At 37.0% G+C, this 23156-nt stretch overlaps 1 protein-coding gene across 1 annotated transcript in view; it reads left to right on the top strand.

Moving 5' to 3' along the window:
- Nucleotides 1–23156, top strand: part of LPHN2 (latrophilin 2) — a 125810-nt gene that overhangs the window by 58426 nt on the left and 44228 nt on the right. The window contains 2 exon segments of the mRNA XM_010006598.1: nt 16225–16334; nt 21908–22708. Coding sequence (XP_010004900.1) covers nt 16225–16334; nt 21908–22708 — 911 coding nt within the window.

A 23156-nucleotide genomic window follows, 5' to 3' on the forward strand; every position in this document is an offset into this window, starting at 1 on the left:
AGGCCTTCACCAGCTTCATCACCCTTCATTGGACACACTCTATCACCTCAGTGTCCTTCTTGTATTGAGGTACCCAAAACCCAGTATTCAAGGTGTGGCCTCACCAATGCCTAGTACAGAGGAACAATCACCTCCCTGGTCCTGCTTACCACACTATTTCTGATACAGGCCAGGATGCCATGGGTCTTCTTGGCCACCTGGGCACACTGCTGGCTCGTATTCAGCTGCCTGTCAATCAGAACCCCCAGGTCCCTTTCTGCTGGATAGTTTTCGAGCCACTCTTCCCCAAACCTGTAGTACTGCATGGGGTTGTTGTGGCCCAAGTGCAGGACCAGGCACTTGGCCTTGTTGAACTCCATACAATTGACCTCAGCCCATCAATCTAGCCTCCCTCCCCTCAGGCAGATCAATACTCCCTCCCAACTTGGTGTCTGTTGTCTGCAAACTTACTGAGGGTGCATTCTACCTTCTCATCAAAATTGTTAATAAAGGCGTTAAAAAGAAGATTTTTTCAATGTCTTTGTCAGCAGTAGCCAAGTGGAGATCAAGTTGGGCTTTGGCCCTCCTAATTTTCTTTCTGCATTGCCTTACTACATCTCTGTATTACTCATGAGAGGCCTGGCTTCTCTTCCAGAGGCCGTAAACTCTCCTGTTCTTCCTGAGCTCCAGCTAAATCTTTCTATTCAACCAGACCAGTCTTCTTCCATCACGGCTTATCTTTCAGCACATGGGGACAGCATCTCCTTGGCCTTTGAGACTTTCTTCTTGAAGTATGTCCAGCTTTTCTGGACTCCTTTACCCTTCATGATAGTCTCCCAAGGTACTTTATCAGTGAGTCTCAGGAACAGATCAAAGTCTGCCCTCTGGAAGTCCAAGGTGACAGTTTTACTGACACCCCTCCTTACATCTCCAATAATTGAAAACTCTGTAAGTTCATGGTCACTATGCCCTAGGCTTCCTCCAGCTGTTACTTCCCCCACAAGTCCTTCACTGTTGATGAGCAGCAAGTCCAGACAGGCACCATCCCTGGTTGGGTTCCTCACCAGCTGTGTCAGGAAGTTAATCTTGCATGCACTCCAGGAACCTCCGGGACTGTTCTCTCGCTGCTATATTGTGTTTCCAGCAGACATCTGGGAAGTTGAAGTCCCCCATTAGAACAAGTGGCAGCAATTGTAAAACCTCTCCCAACTGCATATAGACTCTTTCATCCACCTTCTCATCCTGGTGAGGTGGTCTAGAAAAAGAAAATGCAGCCTATGAACTGTGAATTTGTGGAATCCATCACTTAGAGGTAAAATTCAAGCATTTAATGTTGATAGCCAAATTAATGTTAGCTTCAGAAAGAAAATGTTTCCCTCCTGATAAAGGCTAAAATACCTTGAGTTTTTAAGTAGGAACTTGTAATCTGTGTTCTAATGCTGAGAGCATAGTTGCAATCATTAAAAAGGAAAAAATCAAACTGTTTAAAACTAGAGTTTGCAGACCATGCAAACATCTACATTAAAAATTATAATCTCACAGTTGGTGTATTCAGGTTTTTTTGTTTTACGACAGAAGGGGGGTTACATCAATCCTTCACTGAAATGGCCTTGAAATTTTATTTTCATCTGCAGTTTGTGCTGTAATTGTAGCTTTATGTGATCTTTACAAAACATATCTAATCAGTATCATTTTTTTAAAAAATATGCACAAAGAAAACCTCATTAAAATATATAATCTTAGATATAAAAATGTGTTGTGTATAATAGATGAACTTAGAGAACTGTAATTTTTTTTTTTTTTTTAAATACCCTTCCCTTTTAAAACATTACTGCAGAAAAAGAAAAGAATTAAAAGAGGAATAAATCTTCAGCAGTGTTTTATCTGTTGTGCATACCCTGTCCTGTCTAAAGCACAGACAACACATGTACCTTCAATTACTATGTCCATCATGACACCACCGAAGGGTTTATGCTTGGGTTTTTGTTACCATGATCTTCTCTCACACGCTAATAATCTTAACCTGTTAGATCCATCATCTCTCTGCAAGACAGCTACGCTTAAACAGAGGGTCTTCAGAATTGAAAGTGAAGTGCCTCCTGCCCCACAGAGTGATCAATGGAAAGCTGAAGGAAGCAGCATATCCATTCCTTCTCCTGAGACTTTTATTTGTTTCTTAATCCTTCCCAAAAGGGAAGAAGGAGAATGGAGCTGTTTGTGCTTTTCTGCCTATTCATATGTCCAACAAACATGTGAAAAATCATTTTGAAAAATCCTGTATATAAATGAGAGTGAGACAGTTCTGAAAGAAAACAAAATTAATTTTCCTCTGAAGAAGACACATTTTTAAAGCCCTCCATCTTGTTCCTGCTTGTCAGGTCTGCAGAGGAAACATTGTCATACCGTATTAGTGTCCTTTCAAGTGCAAAGAAGTTTGGTCTGTTCTATAATGTGAGTCAGTAAAGGAAATCTTCCACTGGACTCCAGGCTGGGATGGATAGCGGGTGAAATCTATCACTGCTTAATCTCACTCATCAAAGTGAAAAGGTCTAGACAAAAGCAAAGCTCGTACTGGGTAACTCTTCTGGTAGAAAGCAAAACCTGCTGCGGGGTCACGGCAGAGCTGACTTTGAGCTTTTGCAACACTTCCATAAAGAAAGCGCCTCAAGAACAGCTTCCTGAGACAGGGCCCACTGTTTAAACCATAATATGTTTCAGATTTGCATTTCTTAATGTGACTTAGAACAGTTTTCACGGGCAGGATTTTATCCTCTGCCATTCACAAATGACTGTGATTGTGGTAATGGCGCACTTCACTTCGGGGGTCTGCCAGGCTTAGACAAGGGCTCTGCTGACCCCTGCTGCTATCCTCGCTTTTCCCTTTGCTTTTCCTTCTGCAGCCGAAGATTGCCTGCCTTTGCTAAAGATATTATGTAGAGAAATGTGTCTTCAGAATAAGAAATATACCTTGCCTTTTTCTACTTTCTGGTCATTAAGAGCTTGCACATCTGTCTTTTTTTTTTTTTTTTTTTAATGTCAGAGAAATACCAGTGTTGATGATAGGATAGCACAGGCTGATGTGGAGGTTTGTTCTCAGAATTTATGCATGTCAGAATTGCTGTGGTACTGATACTTTATCTCATGTACGAGGTCCTTCTTTTGCTTTGGCATGCCAGCAATTTCTGTTTCAGCTTGCTGACAACTGCTTCACAAAACATTTACCATACAAGATTATCAACATGAGATATCTTTTTTAAAGCATCCCTTAAAAATGAAGATTTCTATTAATCTGAAATAGATGTAGGTCTTAGTATGGCAGTCACTCATGAGTATTTTGATGTAGCAGAAGCTTAAAATGTTCTTTGCTTTTAAACTAAGCCCTTCACAATACCAGCCAGATAGGTTTTTGTTTTGTTTTGTTTTCTGTGTGTTAGTCACAAGACTTAGTTATGACTTAAATGTAAAGAAAAAAGCAGAAGTACATGTAGCCTGTTTTCATGAACAAGGCATAATCACGTAACCTAGAATATTCATGAGGGATGCTACAGTCCTTGGCTTTATTTCAGGAAAAAACAGTTACACCCATGACTGAGAAGAACCTTATCTGGCACTATGCGTTTTCACTATCATTAGTTGTTAATACAAAAGTAGTAGGTCTAGTTTACTCATTAAAAATAGGGGAGTTTATTAATGGGGCTGTTTCATCAGGGTATTACTTAGTAAATGAAATACAAATCCTCATATTACAAGGTTCTGAGCAGTCAGGCAAGGTGAAATAGCTGGTACTTGATAATCCTTTTGTGGTGTGTTCTGTTATTATTTTCTGCAGAAGAAATTATATTACACATGTGCAAGCACATAACACGCATGTGCGTTGCTGTAATCACAGCATTGGACCAGGTACAAAGGAAACAACAAAAGCATTATTGATACCAACTAAAAACATTTAAAATTTAGATTTTGTTTACTTCAAAAAAGATTGGATTCATTATTTTACCAGGGTGTAGCATGGTATTTTATTTAGTGTTTTCATATCTTATATTCAAGTCATTTTCTTTCCTTCATTATTGGAAAAAAACCTCATCATAGTCATCTTAAGTCAGCATATATCTCATCTGGCAGGATGCTATATACACATTCATCAGTCCTTCCTTGCTGCTTAGGGGTGAAAAATAAATATAAATAACTATACATACGTAAACATAACTTTTAAAGTATTGCACACTGTTTCTTGTATATCTCAGCATCATAAAAAAAATGCTTCAGTCTGTAATTTTCTAGGTTTTTGTTTGTTTTTTTTTTTTTTTCAGAAATGGGCTTTACTAGGTGGGCAGCACTAGGTGTACAGTTTATCATATACTATATTTTTGGAACGTAATTAATGCTCTTGGTAATTTGCTGATGTTTTTCAGAATATGACTGAGACAAAATTGCTTAATCTTAAAACATCTTTCATCTGAATGTTGTATTCTTTTGGATGAATTTGTGTGAATTTTATATAGTTTTCAAATTTCTAGTCTAATCAAGATTGGTTTAGTTGCACTCAGAACTTTATTATGAAAACATTCTGTTTTACTTATATATTACTGTGCCAATTTTAGTTCTTATAGAATAATACTGTAATAATTGAAGCCTATTAATTCCTCCCACCCCAATATATCCTCTATCATACTTAGCCAAAACAACTACATTATCTGATAAGTTGATTTAGGACTTTATACATGTGTTCATATAGCCATTTATCGCAACCCTTGCTGAGGAGACCTTTATTAAGCTGTGATGACTGCTGAATATGAAATGTAACCAAGATTATTTTTTTATTCAAATATAATTTAAATATTCATCAAAGAGGAGTTATGCTTGAAACTGACAGAGACTATTAACATCAAAAAATATAATTAACTGCACTGGGTATCATGAAGCAGAGTTAGCCAAATAGCTGAGAGGTCTAATTGCTCTGGAGTCTGAGAAGCAATAGTTTTATTTTATACTGTTACTGTGGAATTAATAGTCATGTGGTTTCCCATGCAAGGCAATTAAAAGCTGCCTGTTAAGGTTTGTGCATTATAGGAAATCTGCTGAATATCACTTAGTAAACAGAATTGACATGGAAAAGGTACATGAAGATGGGCAGAGCCAGGATATAGATTGTAAATTAGGACAGATTGATATGAATTAGATATAGGTAAGTAAATTATGAGTATTTTTTAATTTTGTCAGAAGTAGTGATGAAAATTTTTCATTAGTAAAACAAAGGAAATAGAATTTAAAGATTATTACAGTGAGGCTGTTTAATTTGGAGGGAGGGAATAGAGTAACATGGGTTTAAGAATTAAACAGTAGCTACAGGGCAGTATAGGAAAGAGCAGATCTCATAATCTGAAAGTTTTATTCTGCCACAAAATAATCTCCTACTTAAAAAGAACCTTCTGCCCTTTGTGGCTCAAAGAAGCTTTTTAGTTGAATTCAACAAGAAAAAACATATTTATTGAATCCCATAGATTCTGCCTGTGCCCAGGCTATATAGTCTAATAAGAGGTGGCCATGTTCATGTCATTTTGACATTAGTGAGGTTGCTGAAATGGAAGAGTTTAAGGATAAAAAGATACAAGCTATAACAGTATTTTTCAGCCTTTCTTTTTTTTCCTCTCTAGTAATAAAATTGCAGTCTAATTACTTAATAAATGGACCATGATTACAGAAAGACAGATAATTCCCCACTTTGCACTTTTATTTTCTACATATTGCAGAACAATAATCAGCAGAAATGCTATGGCCACAAATGAAAAAGGCCTTTGTATTTTTTCTTTCATATACCTGTGAATGAAAGGAGTTTGCCGGTACTTTCTTTAATTTAGTCTCATAGTCAACTTCTGTGTGTTTTTAAGAAGTATTCTTAAAAAACTAATGTCATAGTGGTAAAATAAAATCAAACAATTCAACTGGAATTCCTGCTTTATGTAAACATTGTCTGCCTGTTTATATATTATTTAGCATGCTTACCCTGTTTATATCAGTGACAAAAGAGTGTGTGCTAGTTTCTCAGAAGAGTTCTGTCTTTGCCGCTTCACAGCACAGTGCCTTGTACTCCCAGGCTTGCACATGGTGTTAGCAGGTATTTAGAGCACTTCAGCCTAAGATTTTATAGGTCATGATGAACTGAGCCTATCAAACAACTTACTGCAATGAAGTTAATGCAGTCTTAAGAGTGTGACGTGGACCAAATATTCCATATTCAGTATATTTTTAGCCTGCTGCAAACACATCAAGCTCTTGTATAGAATTTTTCTATGTCAGACCTGCTTTATAATACGTATGTACTGCAGAGTCTTTACTATAGTTTTACTATTGAAAGCTGTAATTTTTTTCAGGCTTTCACTATAATGCAGTAGCTATCAAAATCTTTGGGTTTCAATTTCTTGTAGCATGCGTGCTGCTTTTCCACACTCCATTTATTGCATTTATTTAGGCTGAGATGTAAGTATAACAATAACATAACACTTCTGAACCTATAACCTTTCCCTGTTTTTACTGAATTTCTTAACAGCAGTGAACTCAACTGTACTACTACACTTGTGAAGCTGTAGGTGTTTTCTCATCTAGGATGTAGTAGCACTGATAGTGCCTTCAGTATATTATCCTAGTACCAGCATCACTGGTGGGTATGAAAAATATAATATACTTTGTATATTTAACTGTCTTAGATCATTTTGCTGCCTTTGTGACAGAAATACAGCAAAAGAACACCTCTTGGAGTCACATTTGAAACAGGAGCACTTTGAGTAATGGGCTGTAGACAGAACACATATGAGTTAGTGCTCAGTTATCATGCATGCCATCAACAGTGCCTTGTTGCTTTCTTATCAGCCCCTTCCTGCTGTCAGCCCAGTGCTTATTTCAATAGAAAAGGATTTGCATCAAATGTAGTACAGTATTATGTATGGCTAATATGGAGTTTTTAATTGTGTAGGCGCATGAGACTCCTTCAGTGGTAGACAGCTTGATAAAAGGATTAGATCATGAATATTTTTTACACAATTAGTGATTATCTATGCATTGACAGAGTCAAGCCAGTGAATTTTCCAATGTGTTTTTTTACAGAGATCGATTCTGCTTGACTTGCATAAAAAATCAAGTGCAGAATGTGGAAGATTTTTGCAGATGTAAACAAAAACAGCTCCTTAAACTTTGTTTGACTTAAAACTGGAAGTTTCAGGAATAAGAAAGTACACAGTTCAAATCAGTAACTTAATCCTTTAACTTCAAATCACAAAGAGAAAAGTGGGATTTTGCTTTCCAAGTTAGAGCAGAAGAATACTTTTGCAGGGAAAGTCCTATACCTGGAAGCTTTGCAAGCTTTCCAGATGTTAATTAGATCCAGACATCACTATGGGTAATAAATAATGGTGCTTTTGTGACAGACATTCCTCTCAGAAGAAAAGAAATTATATGTAGCAAAGACTCTCAGACATATTTTAATAGGAAAGGACACCACTTTTACAGAGCTGATTAAAGCCCTACCAAGGAACAGTACTTCTGGAAAAAATCAGCAGATAAAATAAGAATAGTTGCAATTTGATTAGTTATTCGTTAAAAATATACAACTTTAAAGCCATGAAATCCACATTTAAAACTATGAGAAAAAGAACCATACTATCTTGCTATCAGATTGCACTTCTAGAAATCTTGTAAAACAGTCAAGTTGTCTTTTGGCCTCTTGCTCAGCATTATGCTTTGAGTTCTGTTGAGCCGCAGAAATGAGTCACAGTCAGCCCTGTGGAATTGGTAGATATGCAGCAGTGGGTACGTGGCCTCTGTTGATGAAAATTAGAATCCAAAAAGGGGATATTCCCTGAGGCAAGTTTACAAAAAAACAACTTATTTTTTTTTCACCCTGTAAAACTCATCTTACATGCAGGATCTCTTGCATTATTACAAAGTCTAATCCTCCAAGTGGGTAATTAACGGACCAGAAAAGCCATTTGTGGAAAGAAAGAGCCATAAGGGTGAAAAATATTTCTCCACTGAATGATCTTTAAGGAGTAAATAATTACAAGAGTGAGAGGTTTGGGATGACCAATCTAAATCTGAACATAATTAGGATGAACACAGTTTGAAAATCGAAGCAGTTGGCATGTGCAACAATTCTCATATCAGAAGACTAATTAAATATTTAGAACCCCAAACCTCCTCACTATTCACAGAAAAATAACCTGCCACAAAAGGGTCTGTAGCTTTGCAGATAATTAGGAAGGGTTACAGAGGAAAAAAATCACAGATTGGCTCCAAGGTTCTGCAAGGTCATGTCTTATTATGGTGTATCTTTTATGTTGTCTGATAACAAGTTTCTTACTAATTTAATCTAAGTAGGGCATCCTATAGCGATTTCCCATTTCCCTGGTCAAAAATGTGATCGTTTTTCTAGATGCAAAATGCAATAGGTGAACATTTTTATAAATAATTGCTCCTAACTGATACAGGCTATAATATTTTTAATTATTCAAGGGGAATGCTTGTGTTAAAGTTCAGTTAGGGTTGCCCTCCACCACACTACTCATTTGAAATTATCTTCATTCTGTCCATTGTAGAGGGAAGCCAAAAGGACCCTATGAAATCATGTTGCCTCTACAGCCAATTCAGTAAACGAGTAAATCTTACTTTCTTGTTAGAGCTAAGATGCATTTATGTTGAAAGTGCATTTCTGCAAACTAAAGAACTGTGTTACAGTCAGGAAACCTGCAGTAAAAAAGATCGGCACTGCTGCAAAAAAGAGTTTTAAAGATTTTTTTACTCTTGTCCTATGTTCTCTACCCAGGACTCTCTTTTCCTACGTGTCTATTACAGCATTATGCCTGAGGATCAGGCACTGTGCTTCAGGATTTTCACTTGGATTTTCTTTATGCTGTGCTCCATCACTGTGATTCTGAAATAAACACCCCTTCATAAAACTCTGATGTTATTACCCAGTCCTGTGTTTCTCCCTGGAAACCACCTCAGTGCACAAGGCATAATGCTGCGCTCACGCTCACTCAGTGTGAATAATCTGTGTAAATTGCTCACGCATTACGATGCTGCACTACTGAAGTTTTCATTAGTAAATAAGCATAGCTGCAGGCTATTTATTTTGTCTAAATGGTGAAACATCTAATTGGATCTTTTGAACTGATTACTTTTCAGCGGTGTGGATCTGCTTGGCTTAGTTGGTATACCAAGACATACACTGTAATCTTATGCTGCATTTTGCTTGCAAATACACATACACAAATAAGACAAGTTTATTACTTTATTTCAATTTATTCTTCCTCAGGTGGGGTTGCATTAGAAACATTTTCTTTAAAAAGCAGGTCTCTTCTTCTTCATATTGTTACAAGGTTTGGGTGGCTTGCACCTACACAAACCTCACCAGGCTGTTTTACTTTGCACACTTCATTGCAACTTTTGATACATACTTTTCCTGTGCTTGTTGTACAGTCAGCTCCTCACAGGCTCTGGTAGTTCTAGTAGGACTTTCACATATGTGGTAGAAAGTAATCGGGATAGAAATGAGTTTATAAAAGCACTTAACAATTACTGAGAGAAGCCAGGATTTATGTATTCCACTGAAATCTACATTTCCTGTTTCTTTTTTTTCTGCCCCCTATTTTATCTGATGCTTCAGTTTCAGGTTAGTAATAACCCCATAGCCATAGTGTTTACACTAGTAGAATGAATTGTAACAAGAAAAAATATCTCTGATAGCTTAGATGTGAGTGAAGAGATTAATCTGTTTAACAGTGACTGCTTTGAACTTAGACAACATGAATGCTAACGGTATATGCATCATAACTAAAGGTATTAAAATCGTAAGAAGAGGTTGAAAGCAAGAAATACTGTGTTAAATTACTTTGCCACACAAGTCTGATACACGTTCATTGATAATAAATCAAACTGGGTAATCCTAAGAAAGGGCCTGTGGGAGCTGACTATTTTCTGTTGTGTTTTATTGTCTATTTGGAGTTTTCATCTCAAATGTGTACCCTTAGACTCCCATAAGATTACATTGTATAAAGAAAACACAAATATTATTGTGTATTTACTGGGCAAATGGAAAAGATGGAGTGGTGCACCTTTTACAATATTAATTATAGACTATTTAGCTTCCTTGTGTCATGTTTACTCAGTAATTGGAAGATTCAACAAATCACTAATATATTCAAAAGGAAAGTAGAAACAATTTTCTCAGTATTTTTCCCATAAAATATTTTTCATCTGAAGCCATCAGTTTTATTGCTGTAGTGGTCATGTTGCCAAGTGCACAGAAAATCCCAACTCTGGGTTCTGAATTTTCAAACCAATTTCTAGCATGTCTTCTGCTTTAGTGGTCACAGGAAGGTTTCCAATATTTAGACATAACTCTGATCGCCAAGTTCTGCTTTCATACATGCTCGTGTATCTGCTATTTTATTCTTAAATTATGCTCCTCCCATCATCGTCTAGGGATTCTAACTTGAAAATATTTTTTAGAAAATCTTACACATCGGCAAGCAAAATTGCCAGTATGGCATCGTGGGTTTTTTAGAAGCCTGTTGCAGGATGGTGCATTTGTCTTCATGGAAGTGTGGCTCTTGTCTTCATGGAAGTGTGGCTCTGTAGAGAGGTGTGTGCTCACTCTTCCTTTGTGGGTAGGAGGGTTGTGCTAGTGCTGCTGCAGTTGCATTCCAGATACCGCAATAATGGCCAGCCAATGCTGCTTCAAATCAGGGCTTTATAGCAAGGCTGGGTTTTTTAGCAGGTCTTTTCTGGTTTTCAGGCTTTGGTTAAGCCCAATTTGCTAACTTATTAGATTTCAGTAGGTAATAATATATTTCTTGCGAGGTGAATTTGAAATTCAGAATTTACATACGTTCCTTTAAATAATTTGTGTGTGTGCATATGTATGTATCTGTACACCCCTAAAATAAAATACCTGTTCTCTGGCTATTTTACATTTAAGTTTTGCACATATTTTCTAAGACCAAATTAATAAAACATAGCATTTAAGTAATTCCTGGCATCTTCGTGCATAGATAGCTTTGAGTTTAATAACAGGAGTGGAGGTCTGGTGAATATGCACACAAAAGCTGAAGCTCATCTCATGTGGCCGCTCTAGACCATTAGGAATGCGTATGTCAAGACAGCCATTTACTCTGGGTAAAGAGGTTTAGGAATTTTTCAGTTTAAAATATGCTGCTGCTAAAAGTCATTACATGAAGTGTAGTCATCCCACATTCCCATCTCTTTTACCTCAAACTGCAGCTCACCCAGGGTGAATAAGGAACAAGAGGACCATATGTGAGTATGTGGTGCTACAACTCACTTTACGTCCTTCGAGTGGCATTTAAGGAGGTTGCTGCAGGCGATATGCAGGAACATGTCATCGTGCTAGCTTTTAAGTATTTAATCAATATGCTGCAAGAGAAATATTGTCACATCTGACATAAAAGTTTCAAACCATAGCAAGATAGATTTTTAATGTATTGACAATTTTATTTAAAATAATTTTATTTATTAAACATGGCTTCATACTGTATTTTTTTCTTCTTCTTCTTTTTAAAGTTAAGTACACGACTGTTTTCTGTGTTTGCCAGTGTGTACCTTACGTAGTGAAACACTGCATTCACAGAAATGCAGCATTAGGAAAACCCAAAATTATTCTGGTAGCCCATTTCTGATTAGACATTAACTCATAGTCTTTCCAAAGTAACATTGATGTTTCTTTTACGTTAACCATCTCTTTCAGTTATTTATGCAAAACAAAAGCATTTGAAGGATGAACTCTGTGGACATTATTTCCTGCATACCTTAACTTTGCAAACCACTTTGAAAGGAACTGCGTGTATCTTTCCATGACTGATGGGACTTAGCCATAAAAATCAGCTCTTCCCTAAGTCAATCTGTTTGATTCTTGTAATGCTGATATCTTTCCAGAAACTGCTCTCAGATTCCAGTACTTCACTTTCTGGTCCAGTTATGATACACTGTGTTTTTCAGTTTAGTGCTGTAATATTTGTTCAAGTCCATAGGTTTTGCATTTTTAATCTGCCTTAGAACAGTAGTGAATAATGGCCCTTGGCAGGAGATAATGAAATTTTCTTAATTTATATTTTCAAGCAGAAGCTTCAATTGAAAAAGGCATCCTATGGCCTGGAGACATAGCTCTAGTACAAGTTTCAGGGGAGCTGTGATAATAATGCGGTGCCAGTGGTGATGGGGGAATGATAGGACAGTGAAGAAGTAATTTAAGAAAGAAAAGAGAACATACCAAAGCTTTATTGTAGCATATCTAATAATCTACTGAAGATTTCCAATAGTGTTTGGAGCATGACAGGAGAAACTAATGTTATCTTGCCAAAACAGAAGCCCTTGCTTAATCAGCAGAACAAGATTATTGATTAAAACACCTCACACAATAGATTGTACATGGAAGACCATCTCCATACATTGCCAGTGGAAGAGTGCAATAATGAGCATAAGATAATAAAAAAGAGCAAAAGCAATTTGTTGGAAATTATACAAGTAAAGATTAGTGTTGAAATGCAAACAAATTATCATGGAAGGTACAGCAGACCTTAAAGCTGAGGACAGAAAGGGATGGATGCAGCAGGGACATGGCTACCTCATGGGCAGGAGATACCTGGTGACAGCCCTGCTGGAGATGCTTCACTATCCATTCTTTCTGTATTCATCTGAAATGTGAATGGGCCATTTGTTTGTACAGTCTTCTTCCTGAGGTGAAAGGAGTTCAGACATTGCACTGTAACTATTAATTAAGCACTCCATTTGATTTTTAGATTACTCTAAATGATGTGTCTGCATTATGAAAATGTAACCTTTCTTCATTCATACTAAAGTAGTACTGAAGAAAGGAGTACACAGTGGCTTCTTGCATTCATGAGAATAGTGATACTTTCTACATTTCCTCTTGCAAAACTGTTGCTGCTGCTGGCACAGAAACATGAATTATCATTCCTTCAATGCTACGGTTAGTCTTTTCCTAACAAGGGTTTCAAATTTAAGTAATATTGTCGTTCCCAAATCAACTGTTACTGAGTTTGTATAGAGTTCTCTACAGATCTGCTTTATATCCTTGTCAGTGACAGGAAGATGGAGACAGGCTCTTCTCAGTAGTTCCCAGTGTCAGAACAAGGGGCAAATGGGTACAAGTTGGAACATAGGAAGTTCCATTTAAATATGAGGAAAAACTTACTTACAGTGAGGGTGACAAAGGGACATTGTGGAGTCTCCATCTCTGGAGATACTCAAAACCTGCCTGGATACAGTCTCTAGATGTCCCTTCCAACTCCAGCAATTCTGTGATTTTGTAACAGTCATTGTAGCATAAATCTTTGTGAATATCTTTAGTGTGAAGGCATTTCTCAGTATGAGATCATATGAATTCTAAGATTAGACATAAAACCTAAGAATTTGCGTATTTTAACATACGCTAGAGAAGTATGCAGTTAACTAGAACACAGTTAACTATAGAACACTTAAATGGTACTTAAAGAAAATTTCAAAACTGTATTACAGACACTGAGACACTAAAGTATTTGTGTTTTGACTTCTTAAATTTGCAGAAATTGGAGCTGGTTTGTATCATGCCTTCAGCTGGAAGAATTCTAAAATAGTTTGAAATAACAATGTAGAAAAAGTAGCATTGGTTAAAATTAATCAGGGACTTCAAGTTATTTGCCAGTTAAGGTTTTTGGGGTTTGGATTTTTTTTTTTTTTTTTTTTTTTTCTTGATAGTGTCTAGGCCAAATTTGCAAATTGCCAGGAATTTTTATTTCCACTAGAGTCTTGTTTTGGAGAAGCCCATTAAGTGGTTGCACTTAGAAAGGGTTTGCCAATTACTTAAAGGAATGAAAACAAGTCACAGGATTGAGTTGAAGGTTGTGACAGTATAATATCCCCTTCAATGGGCATCGCACTTCTAAGTCTAAAGGTTTCTCAGAATGATGAAGCTCTGCTATGGCAGTAGTGCAGTAGTTTTGACAATCTGTAGCCCTGTAGGTGAACCTGCTGCTTAGTGCTATTTTATGGAGAGTGGAGTATCTTTTGTACAAAATACCACACAGAATTCAGTGGGTTTTGTCTTAAAGAAGCTCAGTTGAAACCTATATGATACAGCTCAGAGCTGTGGGAACCATGATACTGAACCATGCACTACAGAAAGTCTTTGTGGGAATTACTTTGGCTTCAGCATTATGTTTTTACTTGAAAAACAAAAAGAAATTTAAAGAAACAAATTAAAAAATGTTGTATTCGAGGTTTTCTCATGCTGATTAGTCTGGTCCAAGGCATGGGGCATAAAACACTCCATAGAGGGCTTAGAACAGAGATACCTATTAACATTTTGAGCCATATTGCCCTACCTTGCTTCTACAGCCCCCATCTATACAACACACACAAGAGCAGCACTTTGACCTTTGTGTGAGTACAAAAAAGTGGCTGTATTGTATGTTTTCAGTATTATAGATTCAGTACAATTATTTTCTCTGCCAGTTGGGTGCACATTTCATCACTTCAGCATGGGTCTGAAAGCCACTCTGGATGTGTCATAGTCATTCCAGACTTCCTAATACACTCCTCAAGCTGTTGCACTGAATTTATTGTGCTGTTGAGAGGGGTGTGGTGTTACCTACGCAATAGCTGTGCAGGAGCCTGCCTGTGCTGTCTGGAAGGTCACTGCCACAAGCAGCACAGAGGTGACAAGTGACTTTCCTCACCATCTATCGGTACCCAGGGTTGTGCATGTATACAGAAATCACCGGCTATTTCTAATTAGTTTTGCGATTATGAGCTTTATGAGGCTAGAAATAAGTAGCTTAAAAAAAAAAAAAAAAAAAAAGACAGCAAAAGAAAAGAAGGATTAACTGATAAAGTCAGAAGAGTTTTTCCCAAGTTCGCTCAGCAAGAGGCACAGTATGTCCTGACCAGCTCTGTGCTAGTTTGATGAATATTTTAAAAAGGAAAGTGATGTATATTAGAGTTCTTCAAATGAGCTTGCTCTACCTTTTATGAAGTAGCACAAATTATTCTTATACCTGTTGGCAGTGTAGAGTTGCGGAAAGCTGTTGATATAAGATGGATTATTTTAGCTTGGGATGTGCCATTCAGGGAGTGTGGGAAGTAGTAGGGCAATAGAGAAGTTGATGTACAGCTTGAGTCAAAGGCTAGACAATTACTTAAGTTCAGACTTCTGTTATTTGGTTTGCTGACAAACAAAACTAACCCCTGAGAAGATCAGTTAAGCTCTTTTTCTTCTAGTTGCCAAAGCCCCTGACCTCTTCTTTTTTTTTCTCACTTCCTTCTGACTATTTTTTCTGTGTTACATTTTGACCATCCCTTCAGGATTAGGTCATTGTAGTTGCATTTGTAACTTGCAAGCATTTCCCTTCCGGCCCCAGGAAAATGAATAGTAGTCTAAAATGTCTTGATTATTGCTATTAAAAAAAAAAAAAAAGGCAAGTAATTTCATAAACCATGACATTTAGTACCCTCATGGTTAGGGACATCGTAATACAGTTCTTAGTACCAAAATGCATTGGCTTCTATTGTTAAGCAAATCATATATATACATTTTAGTATTTAGTATCTTCCAAAATTTTTTAAAATTAATTTTATTGCAGTTCTTCTTTTTAACTGTTTACCTTAATTTCTCATACAGTCATTATTTTCCTCTTCCTGTAACCTAATAGCGGAAGCTTAGAGTCCACCAATTGCTCCTAGTGTAATTAAATGGAAATTCTAATGCTCTTTGTCTGCAATAAGTCTTCCAAGCAAAACCATAACTTCCTTGAATCACAGCAAAAAAGTAGAACCATTCAGCAGTGTGTATATCTCCAAAGATGGAAGGAATTGCTTATTTGTATTACGGTACATTATTCAAAATTACATATTTTTCATTTTGTAGCATCTTTGCATTTTGCTTTGCTTTTATTGAATACTAGTATCAAATCAGTATATATTTGGGACAGTTATATTTTCCAGTGGGAACAAGTGACATTTGAGATAACGTCAATCTCCAACTTTAAAAGTATAAATCCTGAACTGAAATATTGTATTGGAGCCTTATTTATGGACTTCAACAGATCTAGTAATAAATAACTTTATTGTCTTCTGGACTGCCCAGGGGTTAAGTGAGTTAGCACTGTATATAATACTATGAACTTGCACATTAAATGCCACTTAAACTAATCAGCTTGCTTTCTTTTTCTATTACAGGTGCAACAACCGAACACAGTGTATTGTAGTTACTGGGTCAGATGTGTTTCCTGATCCTTGTCCTGGAACATATAAATATCTAGAAGTTCAGTATGAATGTGTTCCTTACAGTAAGTATAATCTTTTTATTCTTCCTCACTTCCTCTGGCCCTCACAATTAAAGCTGGAGTGCTCTTACATGGAAAAGAAGCATATGTTTATGGCCCATTATGCATGCAGAGCACTAGCAGACTAGGGCCTCCAGTTAGCTTCACGAAGTGTGGAAGGAAGCCATGATGTGATGCTGGCCAAGTGTCTGTCTGCGTTCTTAAGTGTTTGGCTTTTAAGGCTACTGTTTTTGCAGAAAACAAGCTCGAATTAGCTATTCAATAGGCCAGATAGAAATTTGTACTTTTGCCCGTTACCAGTCGTTGACAAATTGGTTTGGCTCACAGACTTCTAAAGCAGGAATTGACTTCAATTTTAATCATGATCTACTTGAAAGGCTACCTGCTGTTGCGGTGTCTTCAGGTGCACAGCGAAACCCAACATTGACACTCCGAGGCAAATGGCCCAGTTGGGGGACATTGTAAGAGGACTTTGTGCTTCAGGGGAACATTCATAAGTGAATGCAGATTCAGAGTGAATAATTCATCAATAAGTTATTATGGCTTGGTTCTTAAAAACAGTCAGAAAAGAATGAGAAAGAAATGTTCATTTTTACTGTAAAGACAAAATCTGAATTGTGCCTTGAAGCATCTGCCAAAACAATTTTTTTTACTGCAAACAAAGTAAATGCAGAAATCATACTGAGGTAGAAAAATTTGAAGTTATGGCTACTTCAGCAGTTTTGTACAATATTCTTTCTATTGCTGGAATTCACTACCTTCAGACATACTTTTTATTTCCTTGCAATAATTAATGTTTTTTTTCACTGACATGTGTGCATGTTTCTAAAAATTCTGCAGAGTCTGCACTTTTAACTGGTTTTGCTTTCTTGTAAGGTCATTCTTTGCAGTGATTTCCCCCTCGTCCCATAACTCAACAGAGAAATAGCTGTGTTTGCATTGGAATTTGAGCAGTCCACTGATGATTCCCTTAAGTTATTATGAAGCGTGAATTTCTTGATCTGCAGTAGTACTTAACCAAAGTCACATTTTTTGTTGGTACAGGAAACAGGCCAAGTCTGAGATGCAAAAACACTGTGGTGACAGTATACATCCAAAAACAAAGGAACTAATTCTACCATAAGCAAAGCTATATCAAAACTGTCCATACTGATTCCTTCACAATTTTAAAATTTAGACTTCTTAAACCGAAATCCTACTCTGTACTGCTTCACCACATCGAACACTCACTGTTGTTAAAGACCAAACACAGATCATCTGTTTTTTCTTCAGTTCTTCTGTGTCATTGTGAAATGGTTGTTTGCTGATTTTTTTTTCTGTACCGTTTGTAGGATTGGAAGCCTACTGCATACAGTGATCCCTAGTACCATTCCTCTTGTGTGTAGTATCGGTGGCTTGTTGTAACCATTCTTCTCGTGCCACTTTTGAGGAGTGATGTCTTACCCCAATCTAACCAAAGCTTTGTTCCGCAAAGATTGCTTTTACTTTATCACTGTTTTCATTCCCAAATTCTCAGAAAGAGGGCAGTGCATCTGATTCCAAACCATGAGGTCAGTCAAATGACAAGAGGTTATGTTTCCAGTTCCAGTAGGCTAGCTCATAGAGAAAAAGTGTGATGCAAATAATGTTCAAACATGGTTTTTTATGCTGTTTTAGGAAGTGTGGATATGTTCTACCGATTGGGTATTGCTATCTACAGGAATCTTTTCTTTTCCAGTTTTCAGAAGTTTAGTGCCACAGCGCGGCCTACCCTATGCTCTAACGTGTAGTTATTCTACTTTTAAAATGTGTGGGTTTTTTTGTTCACTGTCAATTGCATTGGCTTGTCCTCTGAAGTACGTAATTCTGTGTCTATCACAACTCCAGATTCTGGATACTTCTTGTTTTTCAAAGTCTAAAAGTTTTGGAGTTTGGCAGCTGCAGTATGTACAGCGATGACACTGTGCCTAATTCCAGAACTGTAAGAGAACCTGTCATTACCAGCAGTCATCAAAAAGGTTGCCAGTTACTACAGTCAGTTTTGAAGTTTGATTTCAAAGCTCATTTTGATTGTTGACCATCTTCCTTCCCTATCCCACAAAGCCTATCCTGATACTTTTCCAAGTCTCTTTTCTTGTCACCTGATAAACTTAAGTTACCAAGTCCAGTTTTTTTCTCCCTTACTTGTTCCGGTGCTCTGTATCTAAACGTACGGAAGGACTGAAATCATTAGGTTTGCAAATAGTAGCTGTCCCCTGCATAAGAGACTTGTTAGGAAGATGGGATAGGTATTTGTGGGTCTAGGAAAGGAGGTGTTTAGTGATAACAGAACTGCTAACCAAAGTTAATTTGTGGTTCCTTACTTTCTCTGAACTTTAGTTACTGCAAGACTGCAAAATTTGCTGTGTCACACTGTGACACCTTTCAGGCCATGAGAGTTTACAAACAGCAATTGTATCAGGTTTTGTGGTAAAAACTGTGAGTTCTTACACACTGGAGTTGGTGTCACCCTTGTACAGAATGCAGTTTATGAGCTCCTCTATGCCTTGCTGACTTCCAGAAATCCATAGCAGCTTTGCTGATCATTCATACTGATTGAGCTTTCTTGGGGTTCTCTATTCATCACCTCCTTAAGCAAGTACGTAAAGAAAAACTACCTTTTTTTGCATCTCAAAGTGGAGACCTGTTGCTGATGTTTAACTAAAGCAATCCTCTTTAGTTAAAAAAAAAAAGTAAACTAAAAGCTTTTGGAGATATTCATGTGGATATCCAACAAATCTAAAATTCTAGACAAATTTGATAGGCAATGCTTTGTCCTAAAATAAAAGAGTGTTATTGAGTAAATTATAAAGAAATGGAAAGTACCATACTTAACATTTCTCTCAGTTATGCTGCACAATGTATGTTGAATAACAGAAGTCAGCCCTTTTATAAAGAAGGACATTAAAATAACCATTTTTTATATCTGTGCCTTTTTATTTTAAGCCTTTTTTGGACTCAGGAATTAAATATAAAATGTTTTTAAGTGTTTTATTCTCTGTCTGTATTGATGGGACGTTGCAGCATTTTTTTATTTCAGTAAACCTGTCGGTCCCTGAAAAAAGTACAGCTGTACACTAATGCATGCAGAGCTGACATGCCAGTAATTATTTTAGTTATCCCTATCTTTTTCGTCTTCTATTACTAATTCTAAGCAGGTACATTATCAATGTTGCTCTTCGGTGAGGAATAAACTCACTCGTAAAAGTTCACAAACAGAATAATCTGAAAGTCATAAACATTTATTTTGAAACCCGGGAATTCACCTCAGAATATATGTTCTGTTTACTTGTATAAATCAAGAATTACAAATTGCAGAAAAATAAGTAATTTACCCCTCAAGCTTCACCATAAAGTTTTGTAATTGTTCCCTGAAGAAACACTAGATCAGCTCAGCCAATACCATTCTGTCAAAATAATCTTACATAATTCTGTTAAATGAAACTGAAAATCCAAAAGTTTAAGTGAAACATGCAAAGATTGTACTGTAACACTGGAAATGTAATAGCTGTGAAAATAGTTTGGATACATTTTCTTGGTATCAGCAGCTACTATTACACAAATTGATTCATCTGTCATTTTCCAGGTCATTTGATGAAACTGAGGGAGCATACATCAAAGGCTACTGAGTATATAAAATAGATTTTATTGCAAATAATTATTGGAAAACTGTTTACTTACTGGACTTCAGCTGTATGTCTTCCTGTAATATATTCCTTAAAACTTCCTTGGGGAAAAATTGCTATAGCAATATAACTTTGTTAATCAGACCCAGTTTAATTTTTCCATGTATGGTGGTGGGATGGATATTTGTTTTAAACACTGTGTGTGACTGTCCTTGCATACTAGCTTGCTGTTTCGGGCTTAATCGATGGTGCTGGAGAATACCTGAATGAGCTAAATGTTAATTTTTTAATTTCTTTTCCCCTTGCTTACTGTGCTTTTGCTTCTTTTTTCTAGATCTTTTTGCTTATTCCTTCTAGTCTGATTTTGCAGTTACAGACTGCAAGTGACAAAAATTCCCAAGATTAACATTCAGGAATAAAAGTAAAATAAAGCCTAACGAAGGCTAAAGGATGCAAGCTGCTGTCTTTACAAGAATGAAAAGCAGAGGGATGTCTGGGGCAAAGATGGAGGAAGGTTTAATAAGGACACATACAAACCTTTATAATTAATATACTACATTTTGGATTTATAATTATTTAATCAATATGTATATGTGCACTTGCACATATATGATAAATTAATGTGTCACTTAAGAAACAACTTGATAGCATTATGCTTTGAGAAGAAAAGTATGTGTAGCATGCTTTAGTAAAGTAATTCATTATTTATTCAGGTTCACTAAGTGAAACTACATGCCAACATATCTGTATTGCCTCCTTAATCTACTATAATGATTGATCCATGTTCACTTGTGTAACCGTAGAATCTCTCTCCTGCTAGGTTTTCCTGTTGTCTGTTTCTCTTTATCCAATATAGTGCAGTTCTTATTCTCCCTATATTTAGCGTCTGTTGCTAATTTAATCTTTAGATTAATAGTCAATTTATGTTAATCTTCTTTCTTTTTTCCTTGCACTTTTTTATTTTTCTTCCGATGCTTAAAATAGAAGTGGAGCAAAAAGGTAAATAACGTATACAGTCCAAACCCCAGCTCCTTGTTATGTGCCTTATGGATGTTAACCTCTTCCCTTCCCCTCCCCACAACACTCTTATATTATGATAATCAACAGGATCTCATAAGTACACCTCATAAAGAAGTCGACTGTTTGCAATAAAGTGACTTGGCTGCTTAAAGTAGGTGGTGGGGTATAGTGTGAAATACTTGGGCTGGAGGGAAGACTCCCTTGCTTTTTTCTCTCCCTTTCTCTTTGTCTTTCTTTCCCTCTCTTTCTCTCTCCCTTCGGTAAATTCTTGTTAATCAAGTGTCATCTTGCCTGGCTTCCAGAACCCTCTCCATAGCATGCCATGGTTACAGGGTTTCCTGGTCTGTTTCATTCATTGCTTTGGTTGTGTTTTGTTTTCTCTGCTCCTAATTGCTTTCTCTATATACCTGATGATTTGTTTTGTTCCTTTATTTTTAATCGAGGCACCTCCTTTTTTCAGCCTCACCACTTCTTAAAGTTCTAAACAAGTTGATGTGATTTTTTTTGGACTGAAATGACCTAGCACACTGCTGCACACCAGTTAAAAGCTCTGGAGCCTTAATGCGTACTCACTAAAAGTCTAAGATGAAAATGCAAGAGTAGCTCTACATTTTCAGCTGTCTGTGTATGCCATTGAGCCTTGGTCTGTACTAGTGAAAACAGTTCCCATCCACTTCCCATACTGGTACAGCAAGAACATGGTAACTTTAAGAAAAGTGGATGATAAAGGGTGATAATTGCATTAATTATAAAATAAGGTATAATCTAGTGCCAATTAAATTGATTTTTTTTCTTCCTGACACAGTCATTATGATTTACCTACCTTTTTTTTTTTCTTCTTTTATTTATCTTCATTATGAGACAGTCTTAATTTGACATAATTCTTGTCTTACTTCTCTCTGTGACTGTTAGTTTTTGTTTGCCCGGGGACGTTGAAAGCTATTGTGGACTCACCGTATTTATATGAAGCTGAACAAAAAGCAGGTGCTTGGTGCAAAGATCCCCTCCAGGCTGCAGATAAAATATACTTCATGCCATGGACTCCGTATCGCACTGATACTTTGATAGAATATGCTTCTTTAGAGGACTTCCAAAACGGACGCCAGCAGACAACATATAAACTCCCAAATCGAGTGGATGGTACTGGATTTGTAGTGTATGATGGTGCTGTCTTTTTTAACAAGGAAAGAACTAGGAACATAGTAAAATTTGACTTGAGGACTAGAATTAAGAGTGGAGAGGCCATAATCAATTATGCAAATTACCACGACACCTCTCCCTACCGATGGGGAGGAAAGACTGATATTGACTTGGCAGTTGATGAAAATGGCTTATGGGTAATTTATGCTACAGAACAAAACAATGGGATGATAGTGATTAGCCAGCTGAACCCCTACACTCTGCGTTTCGAAGCCACCTGGGAAACAACATACGACAAACGGGCAGCATCCAACGCCTTCATGATATGTGGTGTCCTGTACGTAGTACGGTCGGTGTATCAAGACAATGAGAGTGAGACTGGCAAGAACACCATCGATTACATCTACAACACCAGGCTAAGCAGAGGTGAGCACGTGGACATTCCTTTCCCCAACCAGTACCAGTACATTGCTGCAGTGGATTACAACCCCAGAGACAACCAGCTGTATGTATGGAATAACAACTTCATTCTGCGATATTCTTTGGAGTTTGGCCCACCTGATCCTGCCCAAGGTAAGGATCTGTATTTTCTCATCTTTAACCTCTTTGTAGTTTCATTCAGATAGCAATGGTACAGTATCTTTGGTCTTGGATCTCCTTGGCAGAAAGGCAAGGAAGGGTTCTTTGTCTGTCCTGTGCTGAGTACAGCTTTACAGTTAACGCAGTTTATAGAACCTGTGAAGAGAGACAGAATTTCTTTACTTTATACCATCAGTCAGTTTGACTTACATACCTAACCTAATTTTAAGTTCATTCACACTAGATGCAGAAGCCTGTTCCCATCCATTCAGTGTTACCCTACTTCTGAATTGATTACAACATACATGCAAACCTTTTAAGTTCCTGGCGCCAGCAGTTGAGAGCAATGTGCTGGGAAGTCCCAGAGGAGATGTATGGGGTTAATGTGCAATACCGACCATAAATATTTTTCTGCAGCTTCTAATGCCAGGTCAGACAGGAT

The sequence above is a fragment of the Chaetura pelagica genome, unplaced genomic scaffold (assembly GCF_000747805.2).
Source record: "Chaetura pelagica isolate M959 unplaced genomic scaffold, ChaPel_1.0 scaffold69, whole genome shotgun sequence".
Taxonomy (NCBI): Eukaryota; Metazoa; Chordata; class Aves; order Apodiformes; family Apodidae; genus Chaetura; species Chaetura pelagica.